The sequence below is a fragment of the Oryctolagus cuniculus genome, chromosome 7, assembly GCF_051225735.1.
Source record: "Oryctolagus cuniculus isolate XC-2025 breed Fujian yellow rabbit chromosome 7, ASM5122573v1, whole genome shotgun sequence".
Taxonomy (NCBI): Eukaryota; Metazoa; Chordata; class Mammalia; order Lagomorpha; family Leporidae; genus Oryctolagus; species Oryctolagus cuniculus.
The window spans coordinates 40,832,077-40,848,466 of NC_142873.1; the positions used below are offsets into that span (position 1 = coordinate 40,832,077).

The 16,390-nt window shown below is 39.2% G+C and overlaps 1 protein-coding gene across 1 annotated transcript in view; it reads left to right on the forward strand.

The window, feature by feature from the left end:
- Nucleotides 1–16,390, forward strand: part of SPTA1 (spectrin alpha, erythrocytic 1) — a 79,671-nt gene that overhangs the window by 6,637 nt on the left and 56,644 nt on the right. Inside the window, exons 5-16 of the mRNA XM_051858483.3 lie at nucleotides 634–780; nucleotides 2,824–2,957; nucleotides 3,844–3,988; nucleotides 5,928–6,082; nucleotides 7,028–7,163; nucleotides 7,272–7,373; nucleotides 9,172–9,309; nucleotides 9,908–10,018; nucleotides 12,115–12,192; nucleotides 12,336–12,491; nucleotides 14,131–14,335; nucleotides 15,666–15,847. Of these exons, the coding sequence (XP_051714443.3) occupies nucleotides 634–780; nucleotides 2,824–2,957; nucleotides 3,844–3,988; nucleotides 5,928–6,082; nucleotides 7,028–7,163; nucleotides 7,272–7,373; nucleotides 9,172–9,309; nucleotides 9,908–10,018; nucleotides 12,115–12,192; nucleotides 12,336–12,491; nucleotides 14,131–14,335; nucleotides 15,666–15,847 (1,689 nt within the window). The remainder of the gene's footprint in view (nucleotides 1–633; nucleotides 781–2,823; nucleotides 2,958–3,843; nucleotides 3,989–5,927; nucleotides 6,083–7,027; nucleotides 7,164–7,271; nucleotides 7,374–9,171; nucleotides 9,310–9,907; nucleotides 10,019–12,114; nucleotides 12,193–12,335; nucleotides 12,492–14,130; nucleotides 14,336–15,665; nucleotides 15,848–16,390) is intronic.

Genomic DNA, 16,390 nt, shown 5'->3' on the forward strand with positions numbered 1-16,390 from the left:
GGGAGTCTGTTCCCAGATTTTGTTCTTGAGAAAAAGAGATATTTTGCAGTTATGAATGTTATGGAAGATAACACTGTAGGGAGTTAAGACAAAACATATGGCTCTGAATGTGGAGAAGGCAAGATATAAACAAAGATTATGAAAGACAATCTATGTTCATCTTCCTTCTGCGTCCCATGATATTTAACTTCCCCTAGGCCTTTTCTCTTAAATCTGCAGTCTGCTTGAATATATTTTCAGCTCTTTTTCTAATCCCTTAAATCACAGTGCCTATAGTTATATTTTCAAAATTTTTCTAAATACTTAAAAACCATATAGTTAGGACTGAAGATTTATGTAAGTAAATGGGTAGTGCAGTTCCTTTGTAGATAATCAGAACATTGACTTGAGTAGAACCATAATGAATTTATTATTCATGCTCCAGAATAAAGAAAGACACTTCCGTGTGATCTTGAAGCAAAGCCCCTGATTTCTCTCAAGGATTATTGGATTCCCTTGAGCCAAGGTGTCCCCTCAGGAAATATGCCGCTGTTTCTGGTTCTTCCCAAGAGAGGTGTTCCTGAATGTCCTGGGAATGCACACTGGGGGTTGGGGCTTTTTCTGCTAATGCAACAAACTTTTCTGTGTCTAAAGGAAGCTATAGTGACATCAGTGGAGCTGGGTGAGGACTGGGAGCGCACAGAAGTTCTGCATAAGAAGTTTGAAGAGTTCCAAGTGGATCTGGCAGTTCGAAAGGGGAGAGTAGATGGAGTCAACCAATATGCCAATGAATGTGCTGAGGTGAGGCAGAGCAAGAGTCACTCCATGGAAAGGGTTCTGACCTTCAAGAATAACTTGGGGCACTATTTGGTGGAATGTGAAGGAGATACAACACTGTGAGAAAGCAGAGAAATGCATATCTAGAGTAACTTACCCTAAGCAATTTCTGCTCCCTCTGGTTCTACCTCTTTCTACTCAGTGCATAAAAATAGAGGTGACTGTGTATGTATGTGTATATGTGTGCGTGTTGTGTGTGTTGTGAATATTTTGTTGTGTGTATGTGAAATTAAACCAAATGGAGTGTTTCCTATATCATATAGTACATTGATTATTTGTGTTTAAAGGACACTGTTTCTCCATGAAAAGGAAAAATATTAAAGTAGCAGAGAAGATAAAATTGAGCAATCATTATATCTTATATATCTAACACCTTATGATATCAGTGACATGATTATTCTGGGGTAGTAGGAAGAGAAAAGGAAACAGATTTATTTTCATTACTTATGTAAATATTTAAATGAATTTGTAGCTTCTTAGTAGACACAGGCTCCATGTGGGAATAAATGACCCTAGTATATTGAAAAAAATAAAACTTAGAAGCCAGCCTGAGGCATATGGGTGTATATAGTAGATAGAAATAAATAAACCCTGACCCTTGGCTTGTATTATGTTTTTCCATCTATGATTTCATTATGATTGTAGCACTGTAGTGTGAACACTCTTTTTGTTAATAAAATCAGTATTCTGAGAGTTACGGATACTAGAATAGAGAAGATAAACTGCTTCCTAAATTTCCCCAGACCACATTTCCAATAGTCTTTAAATTTTCTCCTTCTGCACCACTTTTCTCTTGTTATGGAAGTTTTTGACTTATCTCCTACTTTCTAACAAACCATCACAAAATTTAAAGCAACAAACATCTTACTTGTTGATGATTCAGCAAGTCATATATTTGAGCAGCTCAGTGGGATCATACTCCTGATCTCACTTGGTTACCTCATGTGACTCAGTTAGAGACAGAGGATCTCAGATGGCCTTATTCTGGATCTGAGGCCTGGGCGAGGATGATGAAAGTTTTTTCCATGTAAACTCTCAACTTTCAGTAGACCTGGATTTTTCATATGCCAATATACATAAAGAATAAGAACAAAAGTCATAAGATCTCTTGAGGACCAGGTACTGAAGTTCATTGGAAATTACTTCTGCTACATTATATTGGTAAGCAAATCAAGGGTCATCCTTGGATCCAAGACAGGAGGAAACAGAATTCACTGCTTGAAGATATGAGTGGCAAAATAGCTTCCTATTTTTCCAATGTGTTACAGAAAGGATGAATCCAACACAGTTCACAGGGATCTTCTGCTCTTTTGGAGTAGAATCTACACAGTTCTAAGAGAAAGAAGTAAACACTCAAAGAGAATGGAGAAATGGATTTAGGAAGAAATGGGAATAGGATAATAGGGAGACTTAGATAGGAACCACTCAAAATTTGAAAGCATCAAACCAGGCTGATACTGCTAGCTTAATTGAATGTTCATAGGTCTTATTGCTTTAGATTATTTGCAAAAAAGCCTGAAATTTTCTAAAAGTCATTTGAGCATATGCATGCTTGTATACTTCTGGGATAAGGGAAACAGTTTTCATTGGATTCACAAAAGTATTAGGACTATGAAAGAGTTAAAAATGACAGTATTCACTTTTTGAAAAATTGTGACAAATTTCACAAAGGGAATTGTCTCTTCTTTTGCTTCGTTACTAGGGTTTGTCAGAGATTTGGCAAGCATCATAAAGTGGATATCTGAAAATGACTGTAGCTAGGTAACCTGTGTTAGTAGGCTAGTCCAGTGCTGTGGGCACAGGATGCAGTGTGTAGCGCATTGATTTCCTTTGTTTTGGTAATGCAGATAAGGATAAAGACAGGAAGCATGGCTATGGTGAATTGCAGTGTTTGGCTATAAAGGTTATTCTCTACTGTTGAAAAGGCACTAACCAGTGAGAAATAGTAAGTGATTGTTTATATAACTTACTCATCTCCTAACTCTGATGTTGGTTTTTCCTTCAAAGGAGAACCATCCTAAGCTACCCTTGATTAAGTCAAAGCAGGATGAGGTGAACGCTGCCTGGGAGCGACTCCATGACCTGGCTCTCCAGAGACAGAAAACCTTGTCCAGTGCTGCAGACCTCCAACGATTCAAAAGGTATGGCTTTGGCTACGGCTTTATAGAAAACCCCACAATTGAACCATGTGGGTGTTTTGTATCAGCCTCCATTTACTTCTATTAGCAATTAGTAGTCAACACCTCAAAACAAAGGGAAAGAGGCCGGCGCCGCGGCTCAATAGGCTAATCCTCTGCCTGCGGCGCCGGCACAACGGGTTCTAGTCCCGGTCGGGGTGCCGGATTCTGTCCCGGTTGCCCCTCTTCCCAGCCAGCTCTCTGCTGTGGCCTGGGAGTGCAGTGGAGGATGGCCCAGGTGCTTGGGCCCTGCACCCCATGGGAGACCAGGAGAAGCACCTGGCTCCTGCCTTTGGATCAGCACGGTGCGCCGGCCGCAGTGCGCAGGTTGTGGCAGCCATTGGAGGGTGAACCAACGGCAAAAGGAAGACCTTTCTTTCTGTCTGTCTCTCTCACTGTCCACTCTGCCTGTCAAAAAAACAAAAACAAAAACAAAGGGAAAAAGCAGTTCAGAAAACTGTGACCAACTACAAAGCTAACATTGAGGAGACTGCAGCCTAGAGCAGTAGAAATTAGTACTATTGGTCAATTAGTGACAGAAGCTCATCAGAGACAAGGAAAGCAACTAAGAGTCACATGCAGATGAAAGATAAAGTTAGAGAGAAGAAGAAAATCAAGATTAATTGACCCAGATTTGGGAAATATCCCTGGAGACTCAACTACCAGGAGGTGAAGGTTTCCTAACATTTCAGTAGAAACAAGGAACAAACAGGAATCCTATAAGTTGCTTTATGCTAGAATGTAGGAAGGCAATGTAATTGTTTCCTGGGTGAACTAGGCTGGTCCTTACTGTGTGCCTTGTTGCTGTTGGCCCTGCTATGCCTGCCATCTTATTGTTCATATCTGGCAGGGATGTGACTGAAGCTGTGCAGTGGATCAAGGAGAAAGAGCCTCTACTCACATCTGAGGACTATGGCAAAGATCTCATCACTTCTGAGGCACTGTTTCATAGTCACAAGGGACTTGAGAGGAACCTTGCAGTCATGGAGGACAAGGTAAGCCGCTGCTAGAGGATGAGTGACCCCTTCAACTAGAAGGCACTTGTTGGTTATATTTTTTAACACCATGACTCTATAGAACACAATGAACTCAAAAAGTTTTCAATGAAGGATAAATTCCATGGCACTGGGAGGTACTTCCTCATTCTAGTTCATAACTTGTACATGAGTACTATATACTTCTTAAATGTACATATATGTTTTATGTTCTTGTGTGTCTTTGTAATACATTTCACAATTTAAAAGTAAAATAAAGTCTCTAAGAATGGTTTCGTATTCACTCTCAGGAGATACCCTGTGGCCAGAAAGTATTTCCTTTCACTTAACCACACTAGCTGCTGTTGTAACTGAAATCTGCTTGTTTTTTTTTTTTTTTTTTTACATTGACTAGATAATACAAGCATTTTCCTCTTCACCTTTGACGATAAACTCTGATACATTTAAAGCTAAATTCTCCGTTGTGTTCCCTTGTAAAAACTGGACAGCCCCTGTCCTATGAGGGATTGGCACAGGCGTACAGCAACATGGAAGAAGCTTATTTTCCTAAATGACTCCCATCCCTTCTCCTCTGCCAACTTTAGCCACAATGTAAACCAATTACTACAGAGAGTCCATGGGGAAACCGCTGCACTTGTCATGCTGAAATATAGCCCTGTCCCTGTGTTCAGTTTTTGTAAACTCTACTATTTTACTTATCTTATTTGTGTGTTGGTCATTTTTTAACTACAAATAATAAAAATCTCAGGACTTGAAGAACAATGCTAATTACATCTTGAACCCTGGACAACCTTATTATAATTCAGTGTATTGAAAGCACAAATGGTAGCACATGGAAAGTCACTCATATTCATATTTTTCCCTAGTTACCCTCAGGAATTGTTTTAACAGTCTGACACTACTGCAATTTTCCTGGCCTTATGGGTGGAAATATCTTTCTGACTCTCACAATACTATTTAGGGGGACAGTAGAGAAGGACAGAAAAAGAGAGTAGCTCTTAACTGTGGGGAGCAACTCGGACTAGACTAAGTTACTGGAATTAAATTCTATGCATCTGCTCTCCCACAATATGGCGCTGGGAGAGGAGTAAACAGCTTCTACGCAGCTGCCTCTCGCCAACTTGAGTGATGACCTGCAGGAGCTGATTCTGCTCCTGATTGGAGGAGAGCAGCATACTCGGCATGTGGGTAGCAGAGTTGGGATTGGTGGAAGAGGACTATAAAGGAGGAGAGAGACAACATGCACCAGGAACATCTAAGAGGAACATCTATCTGAAGGAACACCTGAGCAGCCCCCGAGAGAGCCGGCCGGCGGTGTGCCGCTCCCCCGCGGAAGTGGGGAAAGTGGCCAGGGGTAACCGCCCTTCCACGGAGGTGGAAGGGACGGTAGCCAACCCGGGAAGAACCAGCAGCAAACCCGGGGAGGGCCGAGCAGACAAAAGAACAGTGCAGGGTCTTGTGTCGTTCTTCTGCGAAGAGGGGGAGCTACATAATGGTGCCGTGACTCGGATAGGAAGCCTAGGAGGGATAATGGTGCCGTGACTCGGATAGGAAACCTAGGCAGGGTTTAGTGTCGTTCCTCCATGAAGAGGGGGAGCGACACTTAACCTTGCTTCTGACACTTACTGGCTGAATGACCTTGAGTGAGTAAACATTTCATCTCTCACTTTTCAAATAAAATGGAAATAAGAATTATTTTTACCTCATATCATTATTAAATAAAATATATAAAGAGAAAATATGTGTAAATTTCTTAGCAGAGTGAGAGATAAAAATATTCAGTACATTGTAACAATGCATTAGTATACTAACATATCAATATGTTTATAAGTTGTTGTTTTCAATATGATTGTTTTGCTACTCCCCTTCCATAAATCTTTGCAATGAGTTAAGGTGCTTGTGCTTGGATATTTTATGAGGCTTCTTTTTTGTCCTAAAGGTGAAGGAGTTATGTGCCAAAGCAGACAAACTGAAGATTTCCCACCCTTCAGATGCACCTCAGATACAGCAGATGAAAGAGGATCTGGTCTCCAACTGGGAGCATATCCGGGCCTTGGCTACTAACAGATATGCAAAGCTGCAGGCTTCTTTCTGGTGGGAACTCTCTCCTGTCTACTTCCATAACTATGTTCACAGGGGCCAAATATAATATAAAAAGCAGAAATAAGGGTAAAGGGGGCAAAACAGTGAGGAACTCGGCTCTCTTACCTAATCACTAGAGGACAAAGAAGCTTTATTTTGCCAGGGGAAGTCCTTTATGGGAGGAAGTACCACTCAGCATCACGCCCCTACTTACCACAGGCCTCTTTGTCAGTTTGTATAGTTGTAGGATTCTATAAAGTGGACCATAAAGCTGAACAAACAAATGAAGTAACCTTTTGAAATTCTTCTCTAGCCAAGCAATGTAATAAATTTCCAAGTTGAAGAGCATCAAAATAATACAGCATTATTTGGGATAATTCTTATAAGCAACAACCATTCTGATACCCAGGCATATTTTCAGTGGTTAATTCTTACTATTAGTAGTTAAATCTCTAGAGCATAGTGTTTGTCTTATTGACACGATTTAAAATCAAATGGTGAGCATTTAACTGAATAGATGGCCATTTTCACAGTTTCTATTGTTTACTAATAACGTTAGCAATGAGGTAACATACACAAGAAATCCTAACTCTAATTCTAGCGCCCTTTCTCCAATGGGCTTCCAGTTTTTTATATAATGCGAATTTATTAATTGGCAGCATTGTGAGTGCTTCACTCCTCTTCAAGTATTGCTAGGATAGGTGTGACTTTGTAGTGGAGATCTATGCCCAAGCACTGCATCACACAGAGGCTACCCTGGAATCACAAAGTGAAGGACTAAAAGCCTGCACTGCTACAGGTACTTTGTAAATACAGGAAGTACATCAGCAACACAGATAGGGTAGGGTGAGGTTGAGGAATACCTTGCACATCTTTGCCCAGCACAACTCTTAACTCCTCATTCAAAGCCCCTTCCCTGCTGGTTCCCCCTTGTGTTTTATCTCACCTTCCCCACAGGTACCAGCGGTTCTTATCTGACTATGATGAGCTCTCAGGCTGGATAGAGGAGAAGACCACACTGATCAATGCTGATGAGCTGCCAACAGATGTGGCTGGTGGGGAAGCCCTACTGGACAGGCATGAGCAACACAAGGTTGAGAGGAAAGGCCTTCCCAGTCGGGGGTGGGGGAGGTGGTTGGTTCAATGCCAAGACTGACAACTTTCTTGCTGTATTTTGAAACATTGTGTCTTGTGGCTACAGCATGAGATTGATTCTTACCATGAGCGATTCCAATCTGCCGCTGAGACGGGTAAAGCTCTCCTGGATGCCAGTCACGAAGCCTCCGTTGAAGTTCAGGAAAAGGTAATCTGGATTACCAGGGATTGTGCGATTTTGATGACATATTGACTTTCCCCTTAATACAATAATCTATGAACAGGAAGTGAATAGAAGTCATTTAAATGTTTACTAATGTGGACGTGCATTTCACACTGCTCCTTTTCATATCTACGTTAGCTAAACTGAGTCACTGGAAATTTTCAGGATGTGCTGACTGCTTCCTTGTCCTTGGATCTTTGTTTCATTAACCCACTGACCTCTTCCTCATTGGAAACCCTAATGCCATATAGCTTCATTACACATGCTGCGTCTTATCACACTCCCATGCTTATCTCTGCATTGGAATTTCTAAGAGGATGCTACCTTATGAAATTTTGGTCACCTACAATGCCTAGGCACAACACAAGGCTGGCACTTTTTTATAATTTTTTGACAGGCAGAGTGGACAGTGAGAGAGAGACACACACAGAGAAAGGTCTTCCTTTACCGTTAGTTCACCCTCCAATGGCCGCCACAACCTACGCACTGCGGCCGGCACACCGCACTGATCCGAAGCCAGGAGCCAGGTGCTTCTCCTGGTCTCCCATGGGGTGCAGGGCCCAAGCACTTGGGCCATCCTCCACTGCACTCCCGGGCCACAGCAGAGAGCTGGCCTGGAAGAGGGGCAACCAGGATAGAATCCAGCACCCCAACCAGGACTAGAACCTGGTGTGCCAGTGCCGCAGGTGGAGGATTAGCCCATTGAGCTGTGGCGCCGGCCAAGGCTGGCAATTGTACCTTTTCTTCTCACCTATGTGCAACCTCAAATTAAACTGAGTTACTTACTTTTACTTGTATTTCTGAAATTTACTTAAATAACAGGATCTGAGAATCCTGCTGAATGGTGAAGTGAGGCTCACCAGTGTGCTAACCTCCTGAGTCACAGGTGCTCACAGCAGCCCCTGATCCAAAGAGATTGTGCTCTGCTCGGAGTCCAGGCATTCCCCAGGGTTAATAGTGACAATAATATTCGAAAGCCTCTGTATCTTACTAGATTCCCAGCACAGGATGCAGCACTGCATGATCGGTTAGACTGAGAAAACCACATTCTTAATTTCCCAGGAACTCTGAGGGAATATTTACAGCATGAACTTTTTATTCTTTTGTGAAATCCAAAGTATTTGAAGACTTAACTATTATCCTGGCATTCTAGGAACTTGTGCTGCTTTTTTATGGAGTTAGCAGCAACTAGGATGTGCTGGAATTTCTTGAACAGAAGCATGACCAAAAACAAAAGCTTTTTTTCTGGGTTTAAGGTCTCTTTTCTCATTTCTCAATGATTCATATTTTTTTTTCAGAATAAAATGCAACTTCTTAGATTTTAAGTGCTCTATAAATTTGATCTTTATGAAAAGTCCACACTTTTTTGCCACTGCATTTTTCTTTTGAGTACATTGTATCTTCTATTAATTATTTGGAGTCCAAATAACATCATTTACTCATGATTTTATATTCTATACTTCTTCTATAAACTTTTTTCTTCTGAAACTCCTTTCTCGCCCTTTCTGTCTCTGTCTGGTACAATACTTGACCATAGTTCTATGTCTAATTATTCTAATCAAAATTAATTTTTTAAGCATATAAGGTACATTGTACCTCTTTTATGACATTTATCCTATGTTTCCTGTACTGAAATCAATTATAACCTTAAATGAAAAGCCTATTTCCTGTTACTCAGCTTTCTAATCTTTAAAATTGCTTCACATTATTAGCAGTTCCATAAAAATAGGTTAAAATTAATTAACTAAACATCTTTCTGATATATTATCTCCTCCTTCAAAAGATGGAAACACTTGACAACAACTGGGCTGCCCTGCGGGAACTATGGGAACAGCGACAGCATCAGTATGAGCAGTGCTTGAACTTGCACCTCTTCTACCGGGACAGTGAGCAAGTGGACAGTTGGATGAGCAGACAAGAGGTAATGAGAGGGGCCCTTCCATCTCTTACTTGCCATGACTGCTGTCAGCATCCCACCACCATATCTATGGGAAGATTGTCCTGAGAACTGAGGATGATCCATGAAAGGAAGAAAAGATAACACCCTTGTATAGACACCTACAGTCCCCTAATTGACAAATACATACAAAAATATTTAAATGCATTGTACACAGGCTTTGACCACATATGAATATAAGGGGAAATGAATATAAAATTGGTGAGGGGTTGAGAACAGAAAATTGTGATGTGTTAGACAGAATTATTCTGAGAAAATGTCCCAAAACAGGTCAGTAGTCTCAGGCAGGCTTGAGAGCTGCAGGTGATGCCTGTATTGGTTGTGAGAACTCTGTATGCACAGACTTAGAAACGTAAGGGACTTTTGTCATGAGCACATTGGGAGGGAGGTCTGAGGTCTTGGGATCTGCAGTTAGTCTCTCTACACTATTGTAATTTGCACTATTTATTACTTTGTTCTCCAGCTCCATTTCCTCACTCCTGGGACCTTCTTTCAGATACTCCAAGAGAAATGTTGCTCATCAATGAGGCACAAATGGAATGTGTTTTTCTGTGTTCTACAGGCCTTCCTGGAAAATGAGGACCTGGGAAACTCTCTAGGCAGTGTAGAAGCCCTTCTTCAGAAGCACGATGACTTTGAGGAAGCCTTTATTGCTCAGGAAGAGAAGATCACAGTAAGATGATCTGCCCTGGCATGGGCATCTGTTTCATGTTTGTAAATATCATCTCATACAATAAATATCCACACATGAAATCACTTCTATGCTGTCAGATATAACATGAAGATTATTCTTATTAAAGTTAACTTTAATATTTTTATTGGTAATGTTTACTTGCATGTTTTAAAACTGTTCAGTTTTTAGGTTTTACTTTCTTAAATTTCTGAGACAATATATTTTTAATTTACATTATAGTCAAAGGCAATGCTTCACTAAATAAAACAGTTCAATAAATAAAAAGGAAAAGGTTACAGTGCAGCAGGAATATAGGCATATAGGAATACAAGGGTTATAAAGTATAATTAAATGAAAGATTACTGAATGTTATAAACATATGTGTTTTCATAATGTGAAAACCAAAACCTAACAAACTTGGATAAAAAAGAAAAGATACAGAACAATAATATATTCTTTCTATCAGCACACTTATTATTCCATAAGGCATATTTAGAAAGGTTTTCAAGATGGTAGACCATTATTTTTACTAATGAAGTGCATGACTCTGTCTTACTTTTTCTACAGTATAAACAGAGACTACTGGATAAATGAGTATATTCAATATAGAATCATTACTTTAGAGTTTGAAATGTATTTTTAGTTTATTCCTTTGTGGTAATATCTTAATACTCTAGTAATATCTAGATATCTAAATAATATGTAGTCTTTTCCTTCATAGTATATTTACCTTTAAAGTACACATTCATTTTTGTGTTTTCCATATAAAGCTGTGAACATTAAACTACAATTTCCCAGAAAACTGGTCAGTATATAAGAAAGACTTAGAAAGAGTGAGGAAGATATCAAGATATTGTGGGCCCAGTATATTGTATGTCTTAGTCTCCTAAGACTAGATTTGGATGGTGCTGACTTTAAACACATTCTCTCTCTCTCTCTTTCTCTCTCTCTCTCTCTCTCTCTGACATACACACAGACACACACATACATGTATCATCATCACCACCACCACCACCACCACCACCACCACCACCACTACTACCAACAAAAAACAATAAAATTCTAAGTGTTCAGGGCCGGCGCCGTGGCTCAATAAGCTAATCCTCCACCTTGCGGCGCCGGCACACCGGGTTCTAGTCCCGGTCGGGGCGCCGGATTCTGTCCCGGTTGCCCCTCTTCCAGGCCAGCTCTCTGCTATGGCCAGGGAGTACAGTGGAGGATGGCCCAGGTGCTTGGGCCCTGCACCCCATGGGAGACCAGGAAAAGCACCTGGATCCTGGCTCCTGCCATCGGATCAGCGCGGTGCGCCGGCTGCAGCGGCGGCCATTGGAGGGTGAACCAACGGCAAAGGAAGACCTTTCTCTCTCTGTCTCTCTCTCTCACTGTCCACTCTGCCTGTCAAAAATAAAATAAAAAATGTTAAAAAAAAAAAAATTCTAAGTGTTCAGTCTTAACTTTCAATCAATATTAAGTTTAAAATGATCCCTTATTAATCCTAATGTTTGTTCTGTATATTCTCACTGATAAATCTAACAGTGTAAAATGATTTTATTATAAGTTGCTAAAATTTATTTTGGATCATTACTCTACTCCAATCAAATAATTCATCCTGAACTCTAGCACTTCAGGGAATTTATGGCTGAATACAGATGGAAAAAGGTGCCTCTAAAATTTCAGAATCCTTTCCTATGTATCTTGGTATATTGATACAGCCTTAGGTATATATTATATATAGATGGATGGTTAAATAGATATATAAGTAACAGATATATGGACTGGCTACTGGACATGGCTATATAATTAACAATGCTTCCTCTTGAACATTGAAAAATTGACAAAATATTCAACTGTAGTGACATCTGAATTCATTCACTATAATCTTGATTTTAAAATATTTTGGCACAGAGCAGGTGCCTGACATGCCTAAGGTATATATGTTGCAACATAATTTATAACAGAAATCAGAACTAAGACATGGATCTTCGACCCTCAAAGTTGTGCTCTCCCCACATTGTTATGCTTCATTTTTAAACAGCTACGTCACTGTGGCTACTTTCTCAGAAGTCACTGAGGAAAAACCACTTGCTTTTTTTCAGACCTTAGACAAGACTGCAACCAAACTGATTGACGATAGTCATTATGATTCGAAGAACATCGCTGCTATCCGTGATGGGGTATGTCTAAGGGCCGGGACTGCTGTGTGACTGAGCACTGGGGTCAGGGAAAACCTTTTGGGACTGTTGGCCAGGGCTTTCAGTGACTCTTGTGTGTCCACATTTGCTTTTGCTGACAGTGAGTTTACTCATGCATTTTCCAGCTGTTGGCCCGGCAGGATGCTCTTCGTGACAGGGCTGCCACTCGACGCAGATTGCTGAAGGATTCTTTGCTGCTGCAACAACTGTATCAAGATTCAGATGACCTGAAGAATTGGATCAACAAGAAAAAGAAGTTAACAGATGACGAAGATTACAAGGTAGGCAGTTTGCAAGTTCTTGATGCACTCGTCAGGAAGTAACTTCATGGAATTACAATATGGGAGCTGAGGGAACCTTAGTCTTCAGCTGGTGATCTTCACTGTATAGATGAGGAGACAGGGACTCAGAGAAAGGCAATAACTCTCCCAGAATCTCCTAGGTCTATATATCTAATTGAACCGCAAGAATCGAAGTTCTGGTTTACCTGTAATCTGCTGTCTGTTACCTCTTTCCACTGGTATAACTTCCAATGATTGACACAACTTCAAGTGATCCTTAGCAGAATGAAAGAAAGGACAAAATGCTCCTTATTTTGATCTTTATTTCCCCTTTTGCTCTTACACCCTTTTAGTAAGAAAATAAGTGTGTAACAACAAGGTATTCAGATTTTTAAAAAAGCTATTGAGAACTCAAAAGTAATCTAATAATTTTTTATAATATAGACATACATTTTTGTAGCTGGCAGAAAATAATATTTTATTTTATTTTAACTTTTATTTAATAAATATAAATTTTCAAAGTACAACTTTTGGATTATAGCAGCATTTTCCCCCCATAACCTCCCTCCCACTCACAACCATCCCATCTCCCACTCCCTCTCCCATCCCATTCACATCAAGATTCATTTTCAATTATCTTTATATACAGAAGATCAATTTAGTATATACTAAATAAAGATTTCAACAATATTTTATTTTATAAATGAAGAAATCAGGGTCTGAGTTGGGAAACCATTTACTAAAAATTCATCCAGTAGTTTAGATGGTGATTTAACATAAAAATTAGAAGTATGAACTCTACAGAAAGTGAAACTAGATTTGAATTCTTGCTCTCACTGTTTTAGTTTCTGTGACTATGGAAATTCCTGAATTACCTCTGAGTTATAGATTTTTCTTCCATGGGGTTGAACCATACACTTACTTCATACTCATAAGTGTTACACAACATTGTTATGCACATACCTATAATCACAAACTTTCACACTGATAGTCAACGTTAGAATTGACCTCTTGATTTCTAGGCCAATATCTATTCAAAATTTTACTTTAAAATTTTTTATTAATATAAAAAGAACAGATTTCATGTATTTCATGTACAATTGTTTACTTTTCCAATTATCATTTGCTCTTTAATATATGCCTATGATCTTATTCTCCAATCTTGACAGAACTATAAGAATCTTATCTCTATCTTTCAGAATGTGAAAATAAGTTGCATGTGTTTGAATGCTTTAGAGGAATTATGGTTCCAGTGCATACAGAGTAAATAGATCTTTTCTATATGCATCAAACAGATAGATTGGTGATTTCTGTACTAAAGAAGCATAGAAAAAATTATGTTTGATGACAGCTATGATTGCCAGTTAGTGTTTGTGTGGGGTTACAACTTCAAAGTGATCTTCAGTGCGTATGCAGAATCAGTACAGATAGTCATTGCATTGGTTAGACTTGGCTGCTGTGTGTATAGAAAAATGCATTCATCAAATGTGTTTCCCAGGCATTGGACTAGGACAGTTTTCCCTTGTATGTCCTTCCCACACCTCATACAGTAGGACTTATAATGAGGAATAAACTCCCATGCTCAAACTTTCTTTGGGTAATTCCTTCAACTTATTTGTTTTTTTTCACCTTGTCTTAGGATGTGCAGAACTTGAAGAGCCGGGTTCAAAAGCAGCAAGTCTTTGAAGAGGAATTGGCCGCTAATGAGATCATGCTCAATAACATACAGAAAACTGGCCAGGAGATGATTGAGAACCAGCACTATGCCTCTGACAATGTGGCTACTCGTTTGAGTGAGGTTACCAGCCTCTGGAAGGAGCTGCTGGATGCTACAGCACTGAAAGGTGAGAAGCAGACTTTTTGATAAGATGTTCATTTCTAAATTCTGAATCCTTTCACTTCCATCTTTACCACTGTGGCATTTCCTGATGACCCCTAGCAGAAGGAATGCTACCCATTTGTTTCCCTTTGTCTTCCTGGTTGGTCAAGAACTTTAAAAACCCAGTGTTAACTTATCACACTATAAATGAGTATTAATGTAACTTAGGTTTTTTTAATTCCAGTATGTAGTGTTTTTAACCAAAATTTGTTTCACATTCCTCACTGTTCTCTTTTGTCTTGAATAAATCTACATGAATCATGAATTCAGTATTGACTGTGCATTTAAATCTATTCCACTTACATTAAATTTTTATATTTTAGTCCTATAAACTAAGATGATTAAATTAGACCTTAAAATATTGGTGGTGTCACATGTGATATTCCTACACTATTTTCATTTTAGAGAGCTTTATCACTCGGTGTCTTTTTCACTTTCATGTGAAAGTGTTTACCTCCAGACTCTTCAAAAGCTCCCTGAGCATGTCTGCATGAATAACTTCCACTTGAACTTTATCTCATCTCTTACTCTGGAAATTTAATCAACAGTCACCTATTACCATACATAATGAGCGTCTCTGTCATAGAACATTACTTGTAGATATGACTGTGCTTATTTCAAAAGGATGTGTCATACTGTAATTTTGGGATGCCATCCTGATTTGTGAGTTAGAAAAAACATTTAACCTGGATATAACAATGAGATGTCACTGCTTCTTCCCACCATCATTATTTCTGCTTTGCAGAAATAATACAAATAATTGCTGTAAGGTCACAGAACAAAGAATTTAGCTGAGCAGTATGAATAATCAAGGAGTTTCAAGAGAAGAAATTGAGGGGCATGATTTGTGATGAAAGAAAGGCAGCAAAGTTCAGAGAAAGGTATTTTTAAGAAAGCTTTCCATATTCATACTGCACTAACCACAAATAGGCTTCTCTTGAGAGAGTGCCATGTTTTGAGTTTTAATCCTTTTGAAAAGGAGTAATGAATAGATGGAAAGAATGTTATGCAAAAATATTCAATATGGTTAAAATCTGACACAGTAAAACTATACCATAGAATGTAACTCATTCTTCACCTTTCTTGTGAGAACATTATTATGTTCAATACCAGATAACATTGTGATTCTATCAATTTCATTTGATTTATCAAATAATCATATTAAACAATTTTCATATGTTTCTCTTTGGAATATCAAAATACTATGCTGTTTGTTAAGTTGAGGGAAGGTATGTCAAAATACAAAGACCAGAAATTATAGTACATAATGCCTTACGTTTAATGTCTTCCCCTAGGGACACAGTTGCACGAAGCTAACAAGCAGCTGCAATTTGAAAATAATGCAGAAGATTTGACCCGCTGGCTGGAGGATGTGGAGGCACAAGCTACCTCTGAGGATTATGGGAAAGCCTTGACAGATGTACAGAATCTCCTCAGGAAACATGGCCTCCTGGAGTCAGCAGTGGCTGCTCGTCAGGTTTGTAGTTAGCTCTTTGGACAACTGTATGCAATTGGTATATATGTTCCAGGCGCACTTGTAGATTGTAATTGTTATTCAAGAGAGCAAGGAACCAAAGGTAAAGTTTACAATTTTTGTTGTTCAGCTCCCTCTTCCCAATATGTCCTCCAATCCAACCATTCTCCTGAGTGTCCAGTGTCTTTTGTCAGAACTCCATGGTTGATGCAAGATTTTCTTGACTTCAGCTGCAAAACAAGGGCTTGGGGAAAAAACGCATTTTCCTATTTTGGTATTCTGCAATTTTAACTTGAAAATATATTGAAACTTTTCTTTCAGTTAAGACAATTAAAACCCATGGAAAGATATTGAGTTTCCCAATATCAGAGAGAAAATTAACAATAGAGCCAGAATGATGACAGTTTTCTAGGCTCCTAGTTTCAGGATTATTCCCTACAACCTCCCATAGGCTGTCACTGAAAGTGAATTAATGCAGTAAGTTTCAACAGCATGAAAATTTTAGGTGAATTTTAGGAAAATTAAGTGGAAATCCACTTCCAGATG